At 39.4% G+C, this 23,687-nt stretch overlaps 1 protein-coding gene across 3 annotated transcripts; it reads left to right on the top strand.

Moving 5' to 3' along the window:
- The first annotated feature begins 11,085 nt into the window (after positions 1 to 11,085).
- On the top strand, positions 11,086 to 17,636 carry LOC115818242 (riboflavin transporter 2-like). Of its 3 annotated transcripts, none has more exons than XM_030781570.1 (4): positions 11,086 to 11,176; positions 14,778 to 15,875; positions 16,064 to 16,187; positions 16,495 to 17,636. In XM_030781570.1, the coding sequence occupies exons 2-4, from the start codon at positions 14,833 to 14,835 to the stop codon at positions 16,705 to 16,707; spliced, it is 1,380 nt and encodes a 459-aa protein (XP_030637430.1). In that variant the 5' UTR covers positions 11,086 to 11,176; positions 14,778 to 14,832; the 3' UTR covers positions 16,708 to 17,636. The 3 variants fall into 3 exon arrangements, with proteins under 3 accessions (XP_030637430.1, XP_030637429.1, XP_030637431.1); XM_030781569.1 differs by lacking the exon at positions 11,086 to 11,176 and adding an exon at positions 13,928 to 14,030; XM_030781571.1 differs by lacking the exon at positions 11,086 to 11,176 and having other exon boundaries at positions 14,806 to 15,577; positions 15,614 to 15,875.
- The last annotated feature ends 6,051 nt before the right edge of the window (positions 17,637 to 23,687 follow it).

The raw sequence follows: 23,687 nt of genomic DNA, 5'->3' as shown, positions 1-23,687 counted from the left end.
TCTTACTGTTATATGCCATGTTTTTATGCTCTTATTATGCTTATGGCTCTATAAATGCTTAATCTTGTGTCCAGGTTCAAGATGTGACAATGGAGATCCAGGACCTGTTGCAGTGGCTAGAAAACACGGACCTTAGGCTGTCCTCCACTAAGACTCTTTGGGGAATGCCCGACTCAGCCAGTGAAAGGCTCAATGCTCATCTGGTAATAACGAATGAAAAATAAAAGTGTAAACCTGTGGTCAGAACATAAGAAAAGACTTGTATCTGTTGATGGTTCCCATTCTGCCTTGTAGTAAAATAATGAATGCAATGCCCTGAATCTTGTATTACCATCTTTGAAGTGTAAATGTTTTTGTATAATCTCTTTCTCTCTCTTTCCCCCATTGGTGTACTGCAGGAGCTGTGTAATGAGATGGAGTCTAAACTGCACGCCTACACAAATGTGAGAAATGCTATTCACAGGATGCTGGAGGGCAGTGATGTTGCCCGGGGCTCAAGCACAGAACATAGCTTATGCATCCTCGAGCAGAAATGGAGTACAGTTTATGCAAAAATGCAAGAACGTAAGGTAAGGGATTTGAGAAGCCTATGAACTAGTTATAGCTCGCAGTGAGTACTGATTAAGCCAATTAAGCCACTGATTTGACCACCGGCCAAATAACATCACAAGTCTCATATGGTTTTAGAGGTCAAGTGGAGAACATGCATTCCTCAGCCATGCACTGAAAGTCTGACCTTTTTCTTTTGTTTTTCTCTGATAAATAGGCCAAGCTAACTGAGGGACTTGGTATAGCTAAGGAGTTTAACAGTAATGTTCAAGATCTGCTTACCAGAATGGCAAAGTGTGAGGAATCTATTAGTGCTCTGTCTGCTCCAAGCTTCATCCTGGACACCATCTCTACTCAGCTTCAGGACCATAGGGTGGGTGCTTGTGTATTTTGTAGTGATTTGACTTAGCTACTTTTCAGTAACACTTTTTGAATGTTGTTGATTTTGGTTTACATTTGTTTGCTGTTCTATAATTAATTAATTTTATTTAACTATAGATGCTGGTAACTGAGGTCCATTCATATGGAGAGAAAAAGACCTCATTAGAGAATGCAGCCTCACAGCTGACAGAGTATAGCAGAAAGGAAGACTGTGATGTGGTGCAAAACTTAATCATGACTGTACAGGACCGCTATAGGAAACTTCACCAGCACGTCACAGAGAGGGGAAAAACACTGGAGGATGTCAAAAAACAAGCTAAGCAGGCATGCTAACTTTTCACAACTTTTCAAAACAGCCTCTGTTTATGATGGACATTTAAATAAGTCCCACAGAGAAAAATCTATAGAACAGAGCAACTTACAAAGTAGCAAACAAGGCTTACAACATAATATGGGCTATTCTTTATCTGATTACTTCAGTTCAGTGAATCTTGGCACCTCCTAGTGGACTGGATGACTGAGGTGGAGCAGACTCTTGACACACACAAAGAGATTGCTGTGTCTCATGAGGAGATCAAACAACAGCTCACTGAGCAGAAGGTAGCAAGGCCTCAGATCATGCCCTGAAACACTTGATTCCAATTCCACATAAATCTTTTCTCTGAAATCAGAATGCTTCAGTGTGAAATTCTCACCAATGTTTAGATGTGTAGGATAAACAAATTTGTAGTGTATATACTTGATGATGATAGTTTGCTTCTCTGAATGGATTTTAGCATAAACATAGCTGTAATAGACTGCACAGACAAATATAGGAGGTGATTGTTCTTTCAACAGGATTTCCAGAAGCTTCTTCGGTCCAAGAGGCCTATGTATGAGGCCTGTCTCAAGAGCGGACGCTCTCTGATTGAAAAATCTCAGAGCCCTCAGGACAGACAACATCTGGAGAATATGGTCTCTGAGCTCCGGGATTCATGGGATACCATCAGTGGAAAGTCCATGGAGAGGTAAGAAGGAGATCAGCAAATCTCAAAAGCCACTAAAGCATTGCTTATGTTTGTATAATCCTGTCTTCTAGTACAGGCTGATGACCAAAGACTTGATGTTTTTCTCCAGGCAGCACAAGTTGGAGGAGGCACTGTTGTTTTCAGGCAGATTCACCGATGCTCTCCAAGCCCTGAATGACTGGTTATATAGAGCAGAGCCGCAACTGGCTGAAGATGTTCCAGTAGGGGGTGATAAGGACCTAGTCAATAATTTGGTTGATAAGCACAAGGTATTTTAACAAATTCAGTTGTGGCTGGCATGCAAGGCTAGATGTTGGGGTTTCAGTAGGATCTCTCATTCTTAGTAACTGTTGCAAAGGTCAAATTTACCTTAGTAAAACAGCAATTACCTACTGATGGTTGCCGTGTTGCAGGTGTTCCAGAAAGAGCTGGGAAAACGTGCTGGGTGTATCCGAACGCTAAAGCGCTCAGTAAGAGATCTGACACGAGGCAGCACAGCTGATGCCCACTGGCTGCAGGAGCAGATGGAGGAGTTGGAAGGCCGTTGGGAGGCAGTGTGTAAACTCTCTGTCTCTAAACAGGCCAGACTGGAGGCAGCCCTTCGACAGGTACAGGGATGCTGTGACACAGGGGTCTATTTTAGCACTTTAAGCCATTCGGACTGTTTTTTCTGAATTGTAATTGTCTGACTGTATGTCATGGTCACAATCAGACAGAGGAGTTTGATGGACTGGTTCACCATTTCCTGGATAGCCTTGCAGATGTTGAGAGGGTTCTTAAGTATGGTGTCCTCCCTGAAGAGGAGGAGGACCTTTTGGCATTTCGCACACAGCACCAGGCAAGATGTGTTGCATTTTCTTGTGCTTAACTTCTGGAAGCAGAAGAATCAGCATGTATAAAATTGGTTTCTACATGCTGCTCATTACTCAACTTTTGATTTACAGGAATCGCTGAGTTCATTGTACTGCCAGCAGATGGAGCTAGAATGTATTAGGTCCATGGGTGAGGAAATACTTGCTGTGTGTCACCCAGACTCCATCATCACTATTAAGTCCTGGATCAGTGTCACCAAGACTCGTTTTGAGGAGGTGAGAGTACTAAATGATGAATGTAACAAGGAATTTAGGTGCAAAGTAGGATATTCTGATTGGTTAACCAAGAACTTTGAATCACCTGTTACACTCTTGCTCCATTCTTTATCTTACTGTGAATGTTCCTGGTGTCTCAGGTACAGACATGGGTTCAGCAGCAAGGTGAGCGGATCCATGCCAGTCTCAGTGCTCTAGAAGCAGAGAGAGCAGAAGTACAGAGGCTCCTAGACTGGATCTCCTCTGCAGAGGAATCCCTCAACCTCAGGGAACAGGAGCCTCTGCCTCATGACATGGAGCAGAATGGAGAGCTCATTGCCCAACATATGGTAACACAAAACACTGCTAAACAGATTTCCTTAGAGCACAATATCAAAGTACGGAACTGCTAGGAAAGTTGCAAACAAAAGTATTCTAAAGCACTTTTTTTTTAACATCGATAGGTTTTCATGGAAGAATTGAAGCAGAAGACACAGGAGGTTGAGAATGCCACAAAATCATGCAAACAGAAGCTCGTCCCCAAACGACAAGTGTCCCCCAGTCGGAAAACACCTACAAGTGAGCATAATTCATATTTTCAAGAGTCATGTTCAGACTATATATTTGTTTGAACATTCAGTCTCTTTCAGTAGCAGTTCCTAAAATCCAGCATCAGGTTTCTTGCCATCAAGTATTGTAATCTATATTCTGGTTTTAGAGAGAAGGGGCACAATGAAGCCGCAGCCTACAACCCTTCTCCCCCTGGAGAATCTGGAGCCCCAGACCCCTCAATTGTGCAAGCTCATTAGCCAGTGGCAGAAACTCTGGCTACTGGCAAATGGCAGACAAACTAAACTAGAGGAACACCAGCAGAGGCTCAAAGAGGTGAACATCAGTATAGGAACATAATGTTTTGTAAAAGTATTGCTTTTATAAAAACAAATGTAAAGTATTGTTTGTATTAAAGAAGTTGGGGCTGAATGTTTGTTGGCTTGCATCAGTTTCAGTTAACTTTGTCTCCACATTTATTCACTTGTAGCTGGAAGAATTTGCCAACTTTGACTTTAATATCTGGCGTAAGCGGTACATGCAGTGGATAAGTCACTTAAAATCACGGATTTTAGACGTTTTCCGCAGCATTGATAAAGATCAGGATGGCCGAATCACACAAAAAGAGTTCATTGATGGCGTTCTGGCTTCAAGTAAGTACAGTGGTCCTAACCTTTACACCTTTAGACAAGTCAGCATGGCAGGACAAATGTAAACTTATCAAGTACAGTCTCATTTCAGTCAGGTTATCAGGCTATCAGTATGGATTGCAATGGAGTTTTGTTCTGAACAAATTTTAATTTTGGCCAAATATCAGATATCTCTGTTGGCTCATGCAGAAAACTTTCTAATGCATATCTTTACTTTTGAGTAGAATTTCCAACCAACTCCCTGGAAATGACAGCTGTTGCCAACATCTTTGATACTAACAGTGATGGTTTCATTGACTACTATGAGTTTGTGAGTGCCCTTCACCCAAGTCGAGACCCATATAGAAGGACACTAGATGCTGATCAGATCAACGAAGAGGTAGATAACAGAACTTTATATCACTATATGGTGTCTCTCCATAAATTTAACTGGACTATAAGCACGAGTCAGTGTGTTCAAAACAATGTATTTATATTTTATCTGAAACTGAGAATGTAGTGGTCTCTTGTCGAGGTCATAGAGTGACAGAGCTTCCACAATTCCCCAGGTCAGCCGACAAGTCTCCCAGTGCAACTGTCCAAAGAGATTTCAGGTGGAACAAATTAGTGCCAACCGTTATAGGGTGAGGAAAATGATTGTAGTCACTGTAAACTAGAATAATTACAAAACTCTTTAGCCTTTGGAATTAATACTTAATATTGTTTGTAGTTTGGGGATTCTCAGCAGCTACGAATGGTGCGCATCCTACGTAGCACACTCATGGTGCGTGTAGGAGGAGGATGGACTGCCCTGGATGAATTTCTGGTGAAGAATGATCCATGCAGAGGTTGGTATGAACCAGGTTCAGGCTGAATATCATCCTTATATAAGAAATGAAGGGGAATTAATCCTGAAATAAATTCCACAAAAACAACTCACTGTCTCCACAGTGAAAGGACGAACTAATCTGAAGATTAAGGAGAAGTACCTGTCTCCGGACTCATTCGATAGAGCTGGCCACAGAGGGAGTTCAAAGGGGTTGGCAGTGAGCAGGTCTAACTCTAGCCTGAGTTTATACAGTAGTGCCTCTGCCCCCAGCAGTCCCTTAACCCGCAAGGTACTCTAACTTAATCTTAGTGTTCACTTGTTAACCAATAAGACAGCTAATATCATCATGACTCAGCATGAGTAAAATAAATAAATATACCACTCTCTGTCCTTCTCACCCTGACTATTGCATTTACTTATGTACTCACAGAGTAAGAGCTTCAGTAGCATCTTCAGAGTTTCAATCCACAAACAGGTAATATTTCGTAATATAAACTACCATTTCTTTTTGTCTTTGGGCTGTTTTAGGCTTTACTCCGCAGAAGTTTCTCTGGTGACCGCTGCATTCGACCCAGGAGCTCTATTGCTGCACTGGGAACGGATCTACAATTCTCCACCGGAGGAGAGGATGACTCTCCTTCACCGACAGGTTCGTGGCCCATACCACCATCCATCCTAAACCTGCATAACAAAGTCCCTTAATGCAACTCAAACCCAACCAAGCAAAGGTGAAATTGTTTAAGTTCAAAGTTTAACGTTGTTGTCCATAAACACATTTATCAGAGTTCAACTAATTTGACATTATTTATTAGCTACCTTAGTGAAAGGATGTTGCAAGGATGAAGCAATGATTAGAATTTATTACTGAATAAACTGAAAATAAATGAAGGACAGAATTTGCCTTATGACACAAGGAAATAATGTCAGTTGTGGTAAGTGGAAGGAAGTGGTTGTTATCATAGTGTGTTCAACCAGTGAGTATCCACACATAAAAAAAAGGAACAAAGCAAAAAAGAAAGAAAGAGAAAAGAAAGTCTCAGGAATAACTCGCAACATCAGATTGATCATTATTTTGTTTTTGAATTTTCTTTCCTTTTATAATTCAGATGAAGCTGAAAGACCTCCAACATGACCCAAAGCCTCCACCAACACCATGTGAAAATAACAGCACTCGGCCTTCTTTTCTAATCTGGACCCTAATCTAAGATCGGGACCAGGAAGGAAAAGCCTCAGAACCCACAGAGCTAATAGAAGCATCCAAAAAAACAAACAAATGAAAAAAAAAAAGGTTTCAAACTCCAGTGTTGCTCTATACGCTGACTTGTCCTCATAGAGAACAGTCATTGGATATCCCTGGAACTGTTCTTGGGTTCTTGGGAGTCTTTGTTTCCTTGAGTCTTACGTCTGTTCTGTGTCATGTTTCCACATCTGCCAGAAATTATGCAACCTTTCTACTATCAGCATTTCAGTGGTTTGTTTCTTCTCCAAATATTTTTCATATATTTTTCAGAATGTACTTGGATCCTCTTCATGTCTGTTGTAAGAAATGAAGGGAACATCTAAATGTTTTGCATGAGTCGTAGCCGCATGAGTCCATCGGTGTCAAAAACACCATAGGTTATGTAGTGCTTCACATAAAAATATTGTATGTATTGAAGTCACTCTTTTCTCCACTGGCCTGATGTGAGGAAAAACAATGGGACATTTGAACTTAGCCAACACACTCTCATTCAAACATATATCACTGGTGAACCTCTCTGGTGAACCTTTTCACATTCCCAAATAAACACCAGTATTCTTATTCACAAGCAAGTGAAAAAGAACAACTGGTTCAACAAGAAAACAAGCTGACCTCAAAGGACTTCCTTCATAATATCTCATGGGAATAAGTTAGCTCATCAATGGCTCATAAAAAATGTTGACATTTACGAACACTTGACCTCTAATTCTAATCATCTAATTTCATTTCTGAAATTTCTTCAGGTTTGATGATACCTTGGAATGTTTGAAATGAGTCAGAGAATGATTTGGAACAACGAGATGAACTAGCTTTTTAAAATCTAAAATATATCTCTGTTTCCAGCCAGGAAAATTTTGATCTATAAAGCTTTTCCCTCAATAACATGCACTTTCCAGGTTCTCAGTGTAGCTTCCAAACTGTTGTTTTGATTTTGTTAATGTAGTCTAGCATGAGAGAATATATGTTTTTGTTTCTAGTTTAGATGCAGTAATTCAGTGTGTCCGTATGAAGATACAAAAGTGTAGGTCTCAGTGAGATTTTCATAAGAGATGAATTGCCCAACACTTTGAGTGTTTCCTTTTTTACCATTTTTAAGCCAAAAGAAACCATGCTGATATAAAAAGCTTGTGCAAAGTGCCCTACATACAACATCCTGCCTGATTGATTTGGTTCATTTTCTTCTGCCTTAAACAAAATTGTGAACATCTTGACACCATTGTACATTCATTTCCTTTTTACAGCAACAGATTGCAATCAGAGAAATGCTAAATCAGCCTTCTCTCCTTGTAGGAGTGTATCATATGTGTAGCACCTCTCTTACATATGTCCTAAGGGTCTCTTATTTTATGGGAGTAGAGAAGAAAGGTGAATACAGCGATATTGCAGTGCCACACTTGGTGTAATTATTTTTGCAACTGCAAAGTAATATACAACTATTATTTCACCATTACATGTGAGAAATAGCGATTCCGATTTTAATACCCAGCACTCTGGGTAAGATTAGGGGAAAAAAAAAGTTTGCGATATAATACTGGATAAAGATTACGCTGTCATTACATTATATTTCCACATATCCTTACACAGGATATAGCCCTCATTATGTGAAGTGCTAGTGAAAGTTTCTTTGTCTGCTGATTTTAAACATTCTGTTCGTAACTTTATCTCTGATTGCTGAGTAACACAGATTTCCATATCTCATGAATCACTGGAAAATCTTCCTCCTTTGCTATGCACCTATTCTGTACTGTATGCTTTTAAAAATGAACAAAATTGTTACCTAGCATTTGGTCAAGTACTGTACCCCTTTTATGTAACTGTAGAGGAATGTCACTAATTGCAATATGATGTCTCTTGTAAAATAAAGCTCTTTTTTAGAATGTTGTGTATAAATTTGACAGAGCAGTTTCGTGAATGTGTCATTTTTTTTCTTCTGTCAGTTTGGACATTGCAGTTTTATACTGAATAGCAAGTATGCATGCTCATGACAAATAAAGTGTTTTCAATACTTGTATACTATTCCACACAAATTGTACCATAAAACAGTCCTCATCCATGATTTACAGAGACCTTCACAAAGGATTTTCCAGATGTATGTGAAAGCATTCAGAGACTCTTACCTTGACATTATCAGGCAGTAGGATAGGCACTGGGGAACATCAATAGTTCTCATCCAAATCAGTGACAAGGTTCAGAGAGTGCTGCTAGTCCAAAATTACAACACTCTTAGGTAACCCATCTAATGATATATTACCTAATGAGACAACAGCAACACGTGTAATGTGTTTCATGCACAGCCTAAATGGTGGGTGGCCAATTACCAGACCTGTCTTTTCTGAACATTCCACAGAGCTTCTTAACACTCAACTTGAATTTTATGCAGGTCATTTAACAAACCACAATCTTCACAAGGCCACTTTCAGAAACACGTGTTTTGTGCACTAGCAACGCAGATCCTTTCAGAAAGAACAGTACGCTGTATTTCTCAGAGAATGAAACAGGGTCATGAAAAAAGTATATTTGCCTACAGTGTTCAGAGTCATGGTCACACCAGTGTCTTGTGACTGAATGTTATTCCACCCTCCATTATGTGCAATTCATCAAAATCTCAAAAGCTGCATTGTAGCCTACAATAATAAAAAAAAAAAAATCGTCAGAGCAAGCCTAGTAAGCCCGTCACACTTATACTTTGTATGAAAACAGTGAGTGATTCATGAATATGATACATACCCAACATGTTATTTGCTGGAGTTGCCTTACAGTTGTGGGAACAAGTATTTTGGACTTCTACTACTTTAATCCCTTTTTAATTGTTTATTTTAATTAAAAAAAAATCATACCAAAAATCAAGCTGCCCTGTTTTAGAAAATCATGTGGAAAGAAACAATGTATTCCATGTTATATGTAACAAATGTAGTGAAATATTACTATTTTATCTAATAGAAATATTGAAAATATCCATACAAAATGATCATATTTAGAGCAGCACCATATGTGCCTGTGTGCAGGGATCAGAACAGAGGCAGAGGAGAATTCAACCTCAGAACAAAACAGATAGAGAAAGTAAACTAATAGGAGAAAGTAGAACCCAGTGTAGCCCACTATTATCATAAAAAGCAAGCTTGTACATGTAATGCTATTATAAGTACAGACTATTGTCATTTGACTGCTAAATTAACGCATAAGCAAGCCGTCTTTTGCTATGCAAATGAATTTACAGCTAGCAACACTTGACACTCATAACAACCCATAAGCTGCAGACAGGCTTTGATCTCCAATAGCTTGACATAGGTATACAAAGAACAAACTGTGAATTTTCATTTGGATTCATTCGTTCCATATTCAGTTTTATCACTGATATCTTCACCTCATTTCCAAAACAATCATTTGATATGCAGCATCATTTAATTGGGTAGTAGTGGCTTTGTGGTGAGGATAGCGGCCCAGTGACCATTAGACCGTGAATGTAATTTCTGCCCAAGTTATGTCCTTATGAAAGGCACTTAACCCTTTCACAGTTTGACAATTTGTAGGTAAATCAGCCCGGGTAATAACACCATATAAATGAAGAAATCCTATAGAATCTCTTAGCTTTCTTTAGAAACTCTAAAGTCTTAATTATACTGGGTTCATAGTGTGATAAGCTCTCTGAATTCCTCCCCAAACACTACATATGTGATTATCCTGTTATTCATCACCATTTAATGAGATTAAGGTGGTTAAACCATTAACTATCAAATTATACAAGCACAGGAATATTCTTTAGAGCTTCTGTTCATGTAAGAATAGTTTCTGTCCCTTTTATCTCAGATTCAATCATTCCTTAGTTTGGTGATTTAACTTGAAAACTCAAAGAGTGGAAGGTGCTAATATGAGGGTTCCCTTTTCTCTTTCCCTATAAAATTCCAGTGCACTCCCCCAGTTTTCTGATAGGCTGTTGTGTAACCCTTTTGTTAAACTGTACTGAAAAAAGTCAGATTCTTTTTGGCACACTTGAGGTTCCGTGAATTGGGTTCAGGAAAAAAGCAGATGCCTTTCTCCCTGTGAAACCCAGAGGAGAGGTCAAAATTAATGGCTTGCCCAGTAGCCAAGTGTTTAACAGAGAAGATTAACAGTGAAAGACTGACATTCAGAACACGTTAATCTAATCCAAACCAGGGTCCTTAGATTAATTAAACAAATCATTCAGAGTGGTTAATGTAAGCAAAAAGAATCAGTTTCTTTTCACTTCAGCCTTACTTAACCATGATTATATCAGCTGATACCTCTGTATATGATCATTAACAAAGCATAGAGCATTTTCAACCTGACAGTAATCATACAAAAATCAAAGTATCTATATTGTAGAATCTATCTAATGACTAGGTTGTGTGAGGCCATGTGATATATGAACATTTTTCTACAATATTTAAAAGTGAAATCTTTAAGTAAGCTTTGGTCAAATCAAATACCATCATGTTAGGAGCAATCACTTGAAAGGGAATTTCTGCAGAACAAAAGGCATCCCACTAAGCCTCAGCAACAATCCCCCCCCCCCCCCAACCCCCACTACTGAAATCACAAACTGCTGTCTAAACCCCCTATTGGTTTGGCTGACTACACCCACACAGCAACAAGGCCATAACCTCTCATGCTCCCTCCCAGTAACTCTCCATTCTCATGGCCAGAGACCTTATCTGATAGACTCTGAACAGCCAGAAGCCCAAGCCTGATCTTACGTGAGCATCTAGACTGGTACAGCACACCCCCTCCCCTCGCCCTTTCCTGCCTCTCCGTTATTTAACAGACTAAACCTGAGCAAGGTCAGCCTGATAGTGCTGGATCACACAAGCTCAGTGTATCATTACATTCTTAATACAAACTCATAAAGATTCTCACACTGTGGTCCACACACAGAGACAAGCAACACTGAGTCCTTCTCCAAGTAGGTAAGAATTTTAACTTTTTACGACCACCTTTATTTTAGAGGAGTTACCATAGAACATGTGCTTAATTTGAATGATAAGTCCATGAGAGATAGCTCTGTTGAGGAGTGCATATTGAATAGTCAGATTTTACTTTCACTGGTTATTATTGTTAGGCAGACGTTTGATTCTTTACAAAGGACTTTCTCAGGTCAGCTTATTGTCTTTTGTAACACTTTTGTCTCTTTTAAATTATTCTTCTTTTTTTAGCATTGGAGTAATCATGGCTTTTCAGAGCTACCTCTGAATCATGCTTTTGGCTTTCATCCAGTTAGCAATTCTATGTTTGCATTGACAAATAGTCAGACATTTATTTTCGCTGCTTTAGAGATAAGAGTGGCATTACTATCTACAACAAATAATATTCAATGACCGAGGACCCATAATAGTGTGCCTAATCATTGAAGAAACATTGGACATCAAGTCAGGATTTTTCAGCACTTTTCAGTCTTTTTATAAGGGCCGGTGCATTATGTGAGGAGGACAGTTCTCATGTTTTGGTATTGTGAGGATGATCTCTCTCAAAATGTAACTTTGCTTTGTAAAGCCAATTATTTTATTATATTTAGGTTTGTCAAAATGTTCACATTTCTGACATAAGTTGTTCTATGCGACAGTATATGTTACACAATTAAATATACATTTGTGACTGAAATTGAAAAGCGCTGTAAAAATATCATTTTCATTATCCACACTTTTAAACCCTTCATGTCACATTCCTCCTTTGTAGTATTAAGTCATTAATTGAATGAAGCTGGTCCTTTTTTATAGTAACCGCCAAAGCATCCATAACTTCATCCATCACAACAGAAATGTTTAATTAGCTTCATCTGTATTTTATGTTTTTGGTTTTTTTTTAATTCTTTTTGAACGGGTCATTTCCCCACAGGCCTATTGATAGAACACTATTGACTGTATGTCTGTGTGCAATACTCCTAATGTTAAGTAAGATTTGAAGATGCCTCAAGGTTTGTTATTAAATCTCTTCAGTTATTCTACTTAGTCAATATAATAAGCCATTGCTATGGTTTCCATTATGCTTTCCTTGATTACCTGGTTTGTAATGGTGACCTTTGGTCTCTTGCTGAAATAGTCGTCAAAGGCAATGATGCAGAATGCAGCCGCAGTTTGGTCCTCAGTTTGAGATTATTCTCTGAATGCAGCTGGATCCTAATACCAAGATGTAGCGTATCCACCTGTCACTGGTTAGCTCTTAATGGATAATAAACATCATGCAATCTCTGCTGTCTTCAAGTGAAATTAGCATCTGTTAATAGACAGTTTAAGTCTAGCATGGGAAAAATGTTGGTTCTGCTACGTCATGAGAACATTTCCTCCAAGTGCTGCAGGGCATGGTGGTCTACCACCTAAACCTCATTGAAATCCAATTAGTCCATATGTGTATCATATGACCAGTAACAGATATTACAAGGGCTCTGTAATTTCCATATCAGCCTGTGTATGGTGAAAACTCCTTTATAAGTGAATCTCATCAAACTTCTTCTGGGCAGCGTTTCAGTACTGAACAATATCATAATTAATAATTAAACAATTGAATATCGACCAACCCCACTTCAAAAATCACCTGACTGTATTAGTACATCTTGTGCCAACACAAAACTGTGTCATCCGTTCACCACTTCCTGAACGCTGTCATAGAAAGTGCCTAATTTAAATAAGCTTTTGAAGTGTAGCTTTTGTACAAACTCTCGAGAGTGTAGCTGTATTCTTTGAAGATTTTCTCTTTGAATTTCTACCTAGAATATTGACATTGACATTTGATATTTCACATTAAGGCTCCTGAGGACACAATAAGAATCAGCAGAGGAGGGTTTTGGATATGACTGAGTGTGCATGACTGTGCACTCCTGTGAGTTAGCCTCAGCCCTCGAGAGGGTGGAGGCTAATTTTTCATTTCATAACAAGGCAAGCTGTGACAGCACAACAAAACTCCCGTACTGTAATATCACCACATTTTTTATATTCATAATTTTTACCAAGGATAAGCATTTACTGATATGTCATTTTTAAACACTTCTTTTCTTAACCACTCTCTTCATTATAGATTACAAAAGGATGTGGGCTTGGTTAGTCGACTGGATGTATGCTTGACTGCATGAATGAATGGATACGTAACTAAAGAGCTCTAACCTACAGCTGAAATTAAAATCAATCTCCAAACAGCTGTTGGGACCCAAAACAAGTGGCATACCACTTTGTATGAAACAGAGAGGGAAAACTCATCTTCAAGGGCTCCTATTACAAGCCTCAGGTTACTAAGGGAACATGCAGCACCAATAGAATGAATGCTGCGCCAGGTTCTGCATTAACGTAAATGTTGAGTAACACTAGTAGGCAGCTGCCTCTCTCTCTCTTGCTCTCTCTCTCTCTCTCTCTCTCTCTCTCTCTCTGTCTCTGTCTCTCTCTCAGTCACACTATAAGCAACACTTCAGCCTATCAGGGGCAGTCCCAAGGTCGTCTGTGCCGGGAGTGGAGGAGTGAGAGGGGAGGAGCCACGCTGACTCATACCTCCTCCTACCACTCTCTCCTCTCCTCTGCCTGAGAATAGAGCACATGGTTAGCCTCTTTTGTGAAGGATCCCTTTTCAGCTAAAGGATTAGCATAAAGAGCAGGAAGCTTGCGCCTGCGTATTTTCTCTGCTGTCAGGTGCATAAAGAGCACAGAGGGACAGAGAGGGGAAGGGGAGGGAACACACACGCACATGCTGGCTGACGTAACCGTGACAATGTGCTAATCACAATAGAAAGAGATACCCAGGAGGGCACTCAATGCAGGCAGTTGGCAACATTGGTACGAGGTAAGATTGTGTGTGTGAGTGTGAGAAAGGGAGAGAGTTCGGTGTGTGTGTTTTAGAAGCTCATAGATTCAAGAGTTACTGACTATTTTCTCAACATACTGAAGTTAAACAGCCCTCAACAGCTCAGTTAAAGATGGAGGAAGGAGGGAGAAGGAAGTGATAGGCATGTGGGAGGAATGAAGAGACACAAGGAAGTGAAAACAGCACTTTGAAATTTAGGAAATTCTATAAGTAACCTGCGCAGTCGGCCTATCTTTGATTCCATCATCTTTGTGGTGTTCATAACTTAACATAGCTTAAGTGAGAATAGTGGGCTACAGAGCAGTGGGTTTCTGTGTGAGAGGTCACATGCCCTCTATCGTTGACTTTTACAATCACCTTTACACAAGCAACATTCTATGCAATTAAGCCACAGAAACCTGTCCTTAATTTTATTTACTTGCCTTACAGCTTTAATTGTTCTCATGCGTTCCTTTGTAATTACTCTGTGCCAGACCAGGACCAAATGAGGCAATTGGGATGTATTTATAACTTGTATTAATCTGCGGGGGTTTTGTTTTTTTTTTCATTTAAAAAAAAGTTTCTTTTGTATGAATATTTATAGAAATATTTAATATTATTTAAAAATTATTTAATATTTGTTTGCTCTGGATGTATTCAAACTGAAACTGACCTGAAAGTGTTGTAAGAGGATTGAAGTCTTGAATAACTTGAAAATTTACGCTTGTTTTTTTTTTTTTTTCACAGATTGTGGTCTACGTTAGCTTCTGAATAGTCCCTGATTGTATCTCACCCTGTGGCCATGACTCTGGTAACACACGTGCTGGCCTGCCTATTTGGCATTGGCTCCTGGGTGGCCATCAATGGTATGTGGGTGGAACTTCCTCTGATAGTGCCTGAGATCCCTGAAGGCTGGTACCTACCTTCCTACCTCACTGTCATCATCCAGTTGGCCAATGTGGGCCCACTGTTCATCACACTCATGCATCGCTTCAAGCCCGGTGCTTTGGATGAGCGGCCTGTGATCTATGGCATTGTGGTGATGGGTGTGCTGGCCACTTTTCTGTTGGCCTTCTTGTGGAAGTATACACTGACCATGGGGGACACCACACACAGTGTTGCTCTGCTGGTTCTTAGTTTCTTGCTTTCCGTGGTGGACTGCACATCCTCGGTCACCTTCCTCCCCTTCATGATGCGCCTCCAACCCAAGTATCTCACCACCTACTTTGTGGGTGAGGGTCTGAGTGGCCTGGTGCCGGCTATAGTGGCTCTTATCCAGGGTGTTGGAGTGGTCCACTGCAAGAATGCCACCAATCCTCATGCTAATGCTAATGTTAGCATGGGGAACTCCTCTTGGGGTTCTGCAGAAGGGGAACTGCAAGCTCACTATCAACCAGCTAATTTCTCAGCTCAGACGTTCTTCTTGTTCCTCAGTGCCATGATGGTTGTGTGTCTTGTTGCTTTTGTGCTGCTCAACCACTGCCCAGCTGTGGCAAGGGAACACAAAAGGGAGCTTTACATCAGTAGAGGGCTGGCTGAGAAGAAAGGTGAGTTGGGCCTACCTCTACAGAACCCTGGCCCAGAGCAGAAGCCTATGCTCAGCCCTCTGGATGACCCTGTAATGGAACCACGCAGCAGTTTTGGGAAGGGGACCTACAGTAAACCAGAGATTGTGTTCATATTTGTGGTCCTGGCCTGGGTAAATGCACTGACCAATGCAGTTCTGCCTTCAGTCCAGTCATATTCCTGCTTGCCATATGGAAATCAGGCCTATCATCTTGCAGCCACCTTGGCTGCTGTTGCCAACCCTATGGCCTGTTTCATTGCCATGTTCATACCAAACAGGTGAGCTCCTATACTGCAGTTACATCAGCCATGTCAGATCTACCTCTGCTTACTAATTCTGAATAGTTTATAATGAACAAATACACCACTTATATTCAATAAATTATTCATAGATTACAAATACTGAATGACACAACAACAAATACAACCTCTCTCTCTCTCTCATCTGTTCTCCACTCCTGCTCTAGGTCTCTTGTGCTTATGGCAGCTCTCACTGTGATTGGCACTGGCTTTGGAGGTTACATTATGGCCATGGCAACACTCAGTCCCTGCCCACTGTTGGTCCATGATGTCTCAGGAATTGCACTTATTGTAAGATTTCTGTCAGGTTAATCAGCCTCAGCCACACAGACCTGTGGTAATATCATAAAGAGGGACCAATATTGACACACATTTTTAACAACAGATAAATATGTCTTTTCTGGATTCACTAGCTTGGATACAAAATATAGTAGATCAAAAGAAGACACAGCCTAGCAAATGAGGGACTGCCATTTTTAGGTATTGGGTAAAATGTTTCTTAAGAAGATGAGACAGAAAATCACATACTTCTGTTTACCCCCATTTTGTATTCTTTTTGATTTTTCTCCATGTTCTTTTATCTTTTGTCTTTCCATAGGTTCTAACATGGGTCCTGTTTGTCCTCACCCTATCTTACGTGAAGGTGATTATTGGAATCATCCTGCGAGATGAAGGACACAGTGCCCTCGTGTGGTGTGGAGCTGTAGTGCAGCTTGGCTCTATGCTGGGTGCTATGACAATGTTTCCTCTTGTCAGTGTCTATAGACTTTTTGAATCAGGAGATCCATGTAACACTAAGTGCCCCAAGTAATTAATAGTGGCATTCAGGTGATTAAGTTACTGAATGAGATGTGTGTGCGTAAAAGGGTATTAATGGGCTCCTGTTTGGAGAGTCAAAGTTAGATATACTATCTTATCAAAAATCACGGGACAGCTGTAGTTGCAAGTCAGCCATTGTCTTCAAGTTAAGACATTATACATCAAGGATGGTCACTGCTTATGGACTTAATGGATGACCAAGTGAATCACTGAGGATTGCCGTGGATAACATGGTTTTACGATAAAGTTTTTATGCTTCGCTCTCCATTTAAAACACACCATGAGTTTAACACTGAACGCTAGTTGTTTTTTTTTTCTTTGTGAACATTTGTCACATGTTTTTCTCAGGATGGTCGAGGGAAACTTTACCAAACGTCAACTTGCGGTGCATTGGGTCAAAATGCTTCCCCCCACTGATCATTTTCTTTCAATTCATTCACCTGTTTCTATCATTTTCTCTGTGTTAAAAAAGATCTCTTTACAAGTCATTGATTACCTGTATTGGCCAAAGTAGTTTGCAGTAATCATATCTTTTTTTGTTACCAACCAAAAATATGTCCCAAAACCTTTGGTACTGAAGTGAATTTAGATATTCCTATTAAGGAGACAGGGCTGGCTCCCTCTGACACTACTGTCACAAACAGCACAATTGTTTCTGTTCCAAAGGTCATAAATATGTAATACTTGTATTTAAGCCTTCATCCTCAAATGTAGTCCACAGGCAGGGTTAAAAGTTGACCATGCCTGTCCACATGTTACAATAATACCGTTACAGAAGGCCCGAAGTATTAATGCATCCTGTGTTAAAGAAATATTGCCTTAATTTAATACTTTTTTTAAAGGGTTGCGAAAGAGCTTAGAGGGCATTTACGTGTTTTAGATGTTTGCTTTTTAGGTTCTCAAAGTAATTGCTTGTTTTATATTACTTATCTATTTTGTCCAAAACTGGAAGAGATTTAAAAAAAATTAAATACTTCATACATTACCCCAGTTTTTCAGTGTGGTAATTTCCATATGTTATGTAGCCTCAAGGTGGCACTAGATACCTACAAAATGTTTTGAATATGTATTCCAGTAGGTGGGAGTCTCCACAGAGGCTGGGGAATGAAGAGCACTTTTCATAAAGAACTCTAAATTTAAGAAGCTTTTGATCACATAGAAAGCATTTTGTTACATATTTTTTATTCAGATGGAGAACACTATGAATTTTGGATGAGATTGTAAAGCACATATAAACGACACTTCTATTTTTTTCCAATATAAATTTCACCCGAGCCCGATAAAGTGATGGTCTTGATAATCACAGATTGTTAAAATTGTTGTTGAAGAAATGTGTTAATGACGAAATTTGAGCAAAATAGTGCCAGTCTGAGATTAAGCCTTGACTTAAACAACAGGCATATATTTATTATTATTATTATTACTATTATTGTTATTATTAGCGGTGGAGGTAGTAGTGGTAGTAGTAGTAGTGGTATTGTAACTATTTGTAAACATGCCTAAACAGTTTACAGCAATGTTTACTCAGCCTTTCAGCCTACTCAGATTAACAGTCCATCACACACAATGTCTGATATCTTGTCATTTTCAAAAAGTGGGCAAAAGTGCGGATGTCTTGAAGAAATCATGAAACTCATACAAAGTTTAATGTGGCACTTAGACCACATCCATATCCACAACTGGTAATTCATTAACACCCAGACATACCAGCTGACTGAGGTTTGATTGTTTTTTCTTGTCATAGATGTAATATTTCGAGTTATGACTTAATGTCAGTCTTATGCAAATAATGTACTTGAGTCCAATGGAAGTTTTCATGCGAATCTTATGTGGTTTGACAAATCTTTCAATATGATGGCATTATGTGATTATTTTAAAAATCAAATTGACTAGTGCTATTGGCATCTTTTCTCCATCCTGTCTTACGTGCATGTGTGTGTGTGTGTCCATGATGTATCACGCGTGGGTATTTCCTTTAGCTGTTGGAGTCATGTCTAGAGCATTTCCCCTGACTGATCTTTCTTTCTCTCTCTCTCTCTCTCTCTCTTACTTTCTCTGTTTGTCTCACTCTTGTTACCTCATGCCTACTATCACATCTACAGGGAGGCAGGACTCCCACGTAGTCAGAACCTATGTCAGAGGTGGTTAGGTCACTAAAGAGCATCTATATTTACTGTCATGTCATTACCACCACTCTGAATCAACATAGTTTCCCTGACAGAGGTGATGAATATGATTTGAAAACTTGTAAGCAGCCTTTTTTTTTTTTTTATCACTTTTATATCATATCTTATGATGCTGATACCTTACAGAAAGATGAAACCCAATCATATCTTAGTGAAATTACTGTTCTAATACTGGTATTCTTTATCTCTGTTTCTGTCTCTGTCTCCCTCCCTCTCTCTCTCTCTCTCTCTCTCTCTCTCTCTCTCTCTCTCCTCACTCTATTATCTTTCTGTCTCCTCAGCTCCTGGTCTGTTTGCTTACTTGGGTCTGTGTGTATGGCAGACTCTTCGATCGTAATTTCAATGTAAAACACATGGGGGGAAATCCTAGCACTTTTAATGGGCTGGCCCAAGACTGGGGAATGTGCAGAATGATTGAATTTTGTGAAAAAGCCAGGAACGATCAAGCCTTGCCTGCAGTTATGCAATCAACCGTTCCCCCTCTCAACATTGAGCTGTCTGGTAAAACCTGAGGAGGCCTGGAAATGTCAACATATGAAAGGAGACTAAAAGTCATCTCTCAGTATTCATTTAGACTTCTAATTGAAACAGGCAGGAATATCCTGAAAGAGAAGCATTTTATTTGTCTCTTGTAAACGGGCATTGGGTTGACTGAAGTCTGAGAATGATTCCTTTCACACTTTGAAAACTTGTATAATCCGACAGAGAGAAACATATGGATCTTATAGGAACCATTTCATACCATCTTATTTATATGATTGTGTCATGTCTGTGTCTGTGCTTTTGAAAAAATGAGTGAAGATGACCTCACTCACTCATGACCCCTGCTGTTACCATTCCATCAAGGCATCTCCAAAAAACACCGTGCGAATGCACGGATCAATAGTTAAATACTTAATGTACTTTAAATGATTTTTAAAATTCAAAAGTCTGAGAGAGGCATAAGCCTGCTTGCTCTTAGGCCTGTAATGTATGTCACCTGGGCATTGGTTCACATAAGTGGACGACATGTAGGCACTTAGTTGAAAATTTTATGGTGAAAAGTTCATTAATTCAGAAGGAGGGGCTGTAGTATAGATATTGTGTTGATCTCTGGATGCTTTTGCGGTTTGGCTCCGTTAGAGCAGCGGAGTAGGTGATTTCCCTTAACGTCACACCTACACTGAACGCAAGCCTACATCCTGCACATCGCCCAGTGTCAGTGTCATGCTGAACACAAGATTCAACAGTTACCACACAAATATATTTACCACATTTACATAAAACAGTGAATCCAATGTGATCATGCAACTTTTAATAAAGTAGAAAACAAATAAAACAATATGTGGTGTTTTGATCACTTGTAGATATTCAATGGAATGGCCAGTACTTTCCTTGGGTTTTGGCAGAAATGGGAGGGTACCAATGTGAAGAGGTTACAGGCCACACACATTCATGCAAATGCTGAATCCAGGCTTCTGCTAACATAATAATGCTCTTGTGAATATACACAGTGGTACATGAAAGCTGCTGGGATTTATATAAAACAGAATGTCCGAGCTGTGGTCAGAGTAGGAAATACCTATGTGTTTACTACACCGCAAAACGTGAAGGCACTTCCTTGTGAGTCCTCTGTGATTTGTATGGCAGGGATGAAAAAGCAGTGTTTTCAGAGCTGATTTGAAATGGATCACAAAATGTTTCATATGATAGGAACAGGAGGTTAATAAAGGATTTTGGGATATCTAAATTTCCCAGGAAAAAAACATCCAACTACATCAACTGTTATTGATAATTACTCATCATATGTATTTGTGTACATGCAGATATTCCAATTTTCAGTGTTTCTACTTGGCTATTTGAAAATACGCTCTTTCAGACAGGAAGGACTTCTGGCCTTGGCTGAGAGAAGTTTGGCCCAAGTACAGCAAACTGTAATCCCACTTCAGTTTCAGCTACGATAAAAGCTGATGTTTCCAAGAGGTGAGCTTCGTTGTTGGGTCAGACACGGGTCACTCTGGCCATCCATTAGAGAGACTGTGTAACGTATTATTTTGTCAGTGTGACTGACAGGCGGACATGAAAAAATGGCTCATTACCCCTGCTCGCCCCCACCCTGCTTATAATCAATAAAGAGAGATCATTAAAATGAATAGATGGACGTTGGCTTTTCTCCGGATCCTCATGTTGAAATCAGTGTCAGGGAAAATGAAGAGTGAGTGAGGAGTGGATGACTTAAAGGATACTGTAATTGTCTGTGGCTTGTCTCTACAGCCAGGACCTCAGTGACCGATGGCAAAGGCCAACTGTAGCCTTTGCTTTTAAACCATTAAAGGGGAGGTTGGTCTACCATGTAGTTGCATTTACCCTCGTGCACATTGAAAGATGCACACCAGGGAGTGCTGACCTCTCCGCAGGAGAAACCATACACGCACCTGTGTGTTACACTGCCTACTGCAGCGTCTCCAGATATTTCACTCATAGTCACAGTGCTGTGTCACAAGTTATTAAGATGTATTGCTCTTTTGCAATGTTTTATGATGAGCTAGAGTCATTCATCATAAATGTAGAAATCAGATTTTTGATCCTGGCCTTGTTCATCAGCTCACGAAGACAACAGGGACATGTAATTCAAAGAACGAAAAAACACTGAGTTAAAACAAGCATCGGTTAAAGCACCCAACATACATTTTAGCATCGATTGTAGATCAATCTTATATAGAGGAATAGTATAGAGAATGGATGAACAGAATAGATGCATACAATAGAGTAAGACCAAGCAAGTGCCACGAATATCTTTACCAGCATATATTGAGTTAGAGGATGCAGCTGTAATAAGTAAACATCACCACTTGAATCATCTGGGAAGTGATTTGGGCTGGATAAACTTGCAAAATCTAGTTGTCTCTCCGCTCAACATCTGTTGGATGTCATTTTGCTACTCCAAACACCAATAATCTTGCCTGCCTGCTTTACAATTCTTTTTTGTTTAGCTCTTAATCTATTATACCCCTTTGGGTACATTTTTTCAACATGAGATTTTCAGTTCATTATGACACGTGACTATTACAACAAGTAATAATCCACAAGTAAAACACAAAAAAGTTTTCTTATTTGTTTACAACAAGCCTTAATGAAGATAAACCACATACCTGAATAATGATGCAATACAAATAATAATTTAAGTGCAGCTTCAAACTGAATATATATATATATACACACACACACACATAACAACCTGAATATTTTACAGATTGACATACCTTAAATGAATATATTTGCAGATGCGATTGCATCAGCAGTCTTCAATCTGTCTTCGTTTGATCAAAATTTATACAAACTTGATTCAATCTGCACACGGTTTTAACCTGAAATCCACTGCCCATTGCCAAAGACCTTCCTGAATGGTTACAGATGGAAAATAAAACACAAGTACGGATATTTCCATGACATCTGGATGACTTTTAAAGTGTCTCTTAACATGTCTTTTAAAAGGTGATTTGTCTGTGTGACTATGGAGATGTGGCCGTGTCGTAGGGTCATACGCAGCTGTAAGACTGAGAGCGATCAAGGTCCACATATGGATTTTGTTCACCTATAACAGCTCTTTAGCCTTTGCACTCCTATTCTCCCCTCACACTGCGAGTGACACAATGTGACATCTATCACTCTCTCGTCACCCTCGGTCACACTGTACAACGCGAAGTCTATATATTGTGACGAAATTTTATTAAGTGCTTCACATGTGTGGTGTTTTTACTGAGGATAAGAAAGGATTCTTTAAGTGAATCTAAGGTCCCTGGAGTCTATGGGTCCTAAAATGTAAGCTGAATAATTTTGCAGAGGTAAAAAATGGAGGTATATGATCCTTATGCTGCGTGCACAGCATATTAAAACATAAAATAATAATTAAAAAAAAAAAAAACACATCATATAATAAACTGAAGTAACCCGTATTTCATGTGCAACAAAGGTTAATTACATTTTCTCCAGTTCTTCAGAGAATTAGACTGATTTCTGAAAAGAGACTGTAATTTATGTGTAGTGTAATTTATGTATAATTTATGTAGGCCAAGGATAACACAAAATGCTTTAAAACATCCTGGTAAAATCTGAGGAGCCAAAATGTGAAGAGGAGAATACGGAGAAGTATCTTTTTTGGGTCATTTAATTGATTAATTTTGCTTTTGATATGCATTTTTCTTCGAACAGTTTCATTTTTGTTCCATCCACATTTCGATGACATCATATATCAGTCCTTCATCAGATACTAAAGAAATGATGCAGGATGGTGTCTTAAAAAAAAATGACACCGAACAAAGGATCTTTGGAAAAAGAGGCGTGACTGATTTAGGAAACCTGGTGTTATTTTTGGAATGCCATGGGTGTGCACAAGGAGTGCCGCCCGGGCCTGCCTTCTGTCACCATGGCAATAGCTGTTTTAGAACTTTGCTGGGTGGAAAAAGTCTGCAGGATAGACAGGTGGTACACAGGAGAGTCCCATGGCACCAGTTCCATGGTTTTCCCCATGATCCTCTGCTTATTGCCTGCTAGCATTTAAAACCCACAAAACTCTGTCATTACGCTCATATAAAGAACTATTATCCTATTTACACTCAAGACAATGCACGCATTAAAAAAAAAAAAAAAAAAAAAAAAATGAAAGCAAAAATTTGAGAAAGAGACAGAGTGTTAGCTGTACTACTCTCAAAACATTGAAGTGCATGAATATGTTGTTCATATATTTGAACTATCAACACCCTGAATGTCAAGAAAAGTTATATTTAAACAATAAACATTGTTGATT

This window comes from Chanos chanos, chromosome 8 (genome assembly GCF_902362185.1).
Source record: "Chanos chanos chromosome 8, fChaCha1.1, whole genome shotgun sequence".
Lineage (NCBI taxonomy): Eukaryota > Metazoa > Chordata > Actinopteri > Gonorynchiformes > Chanidae > Chanos > Chanos chanos.
This window is presented reverse-complemented; position numbering and strand designations above follow the sequence as displayed.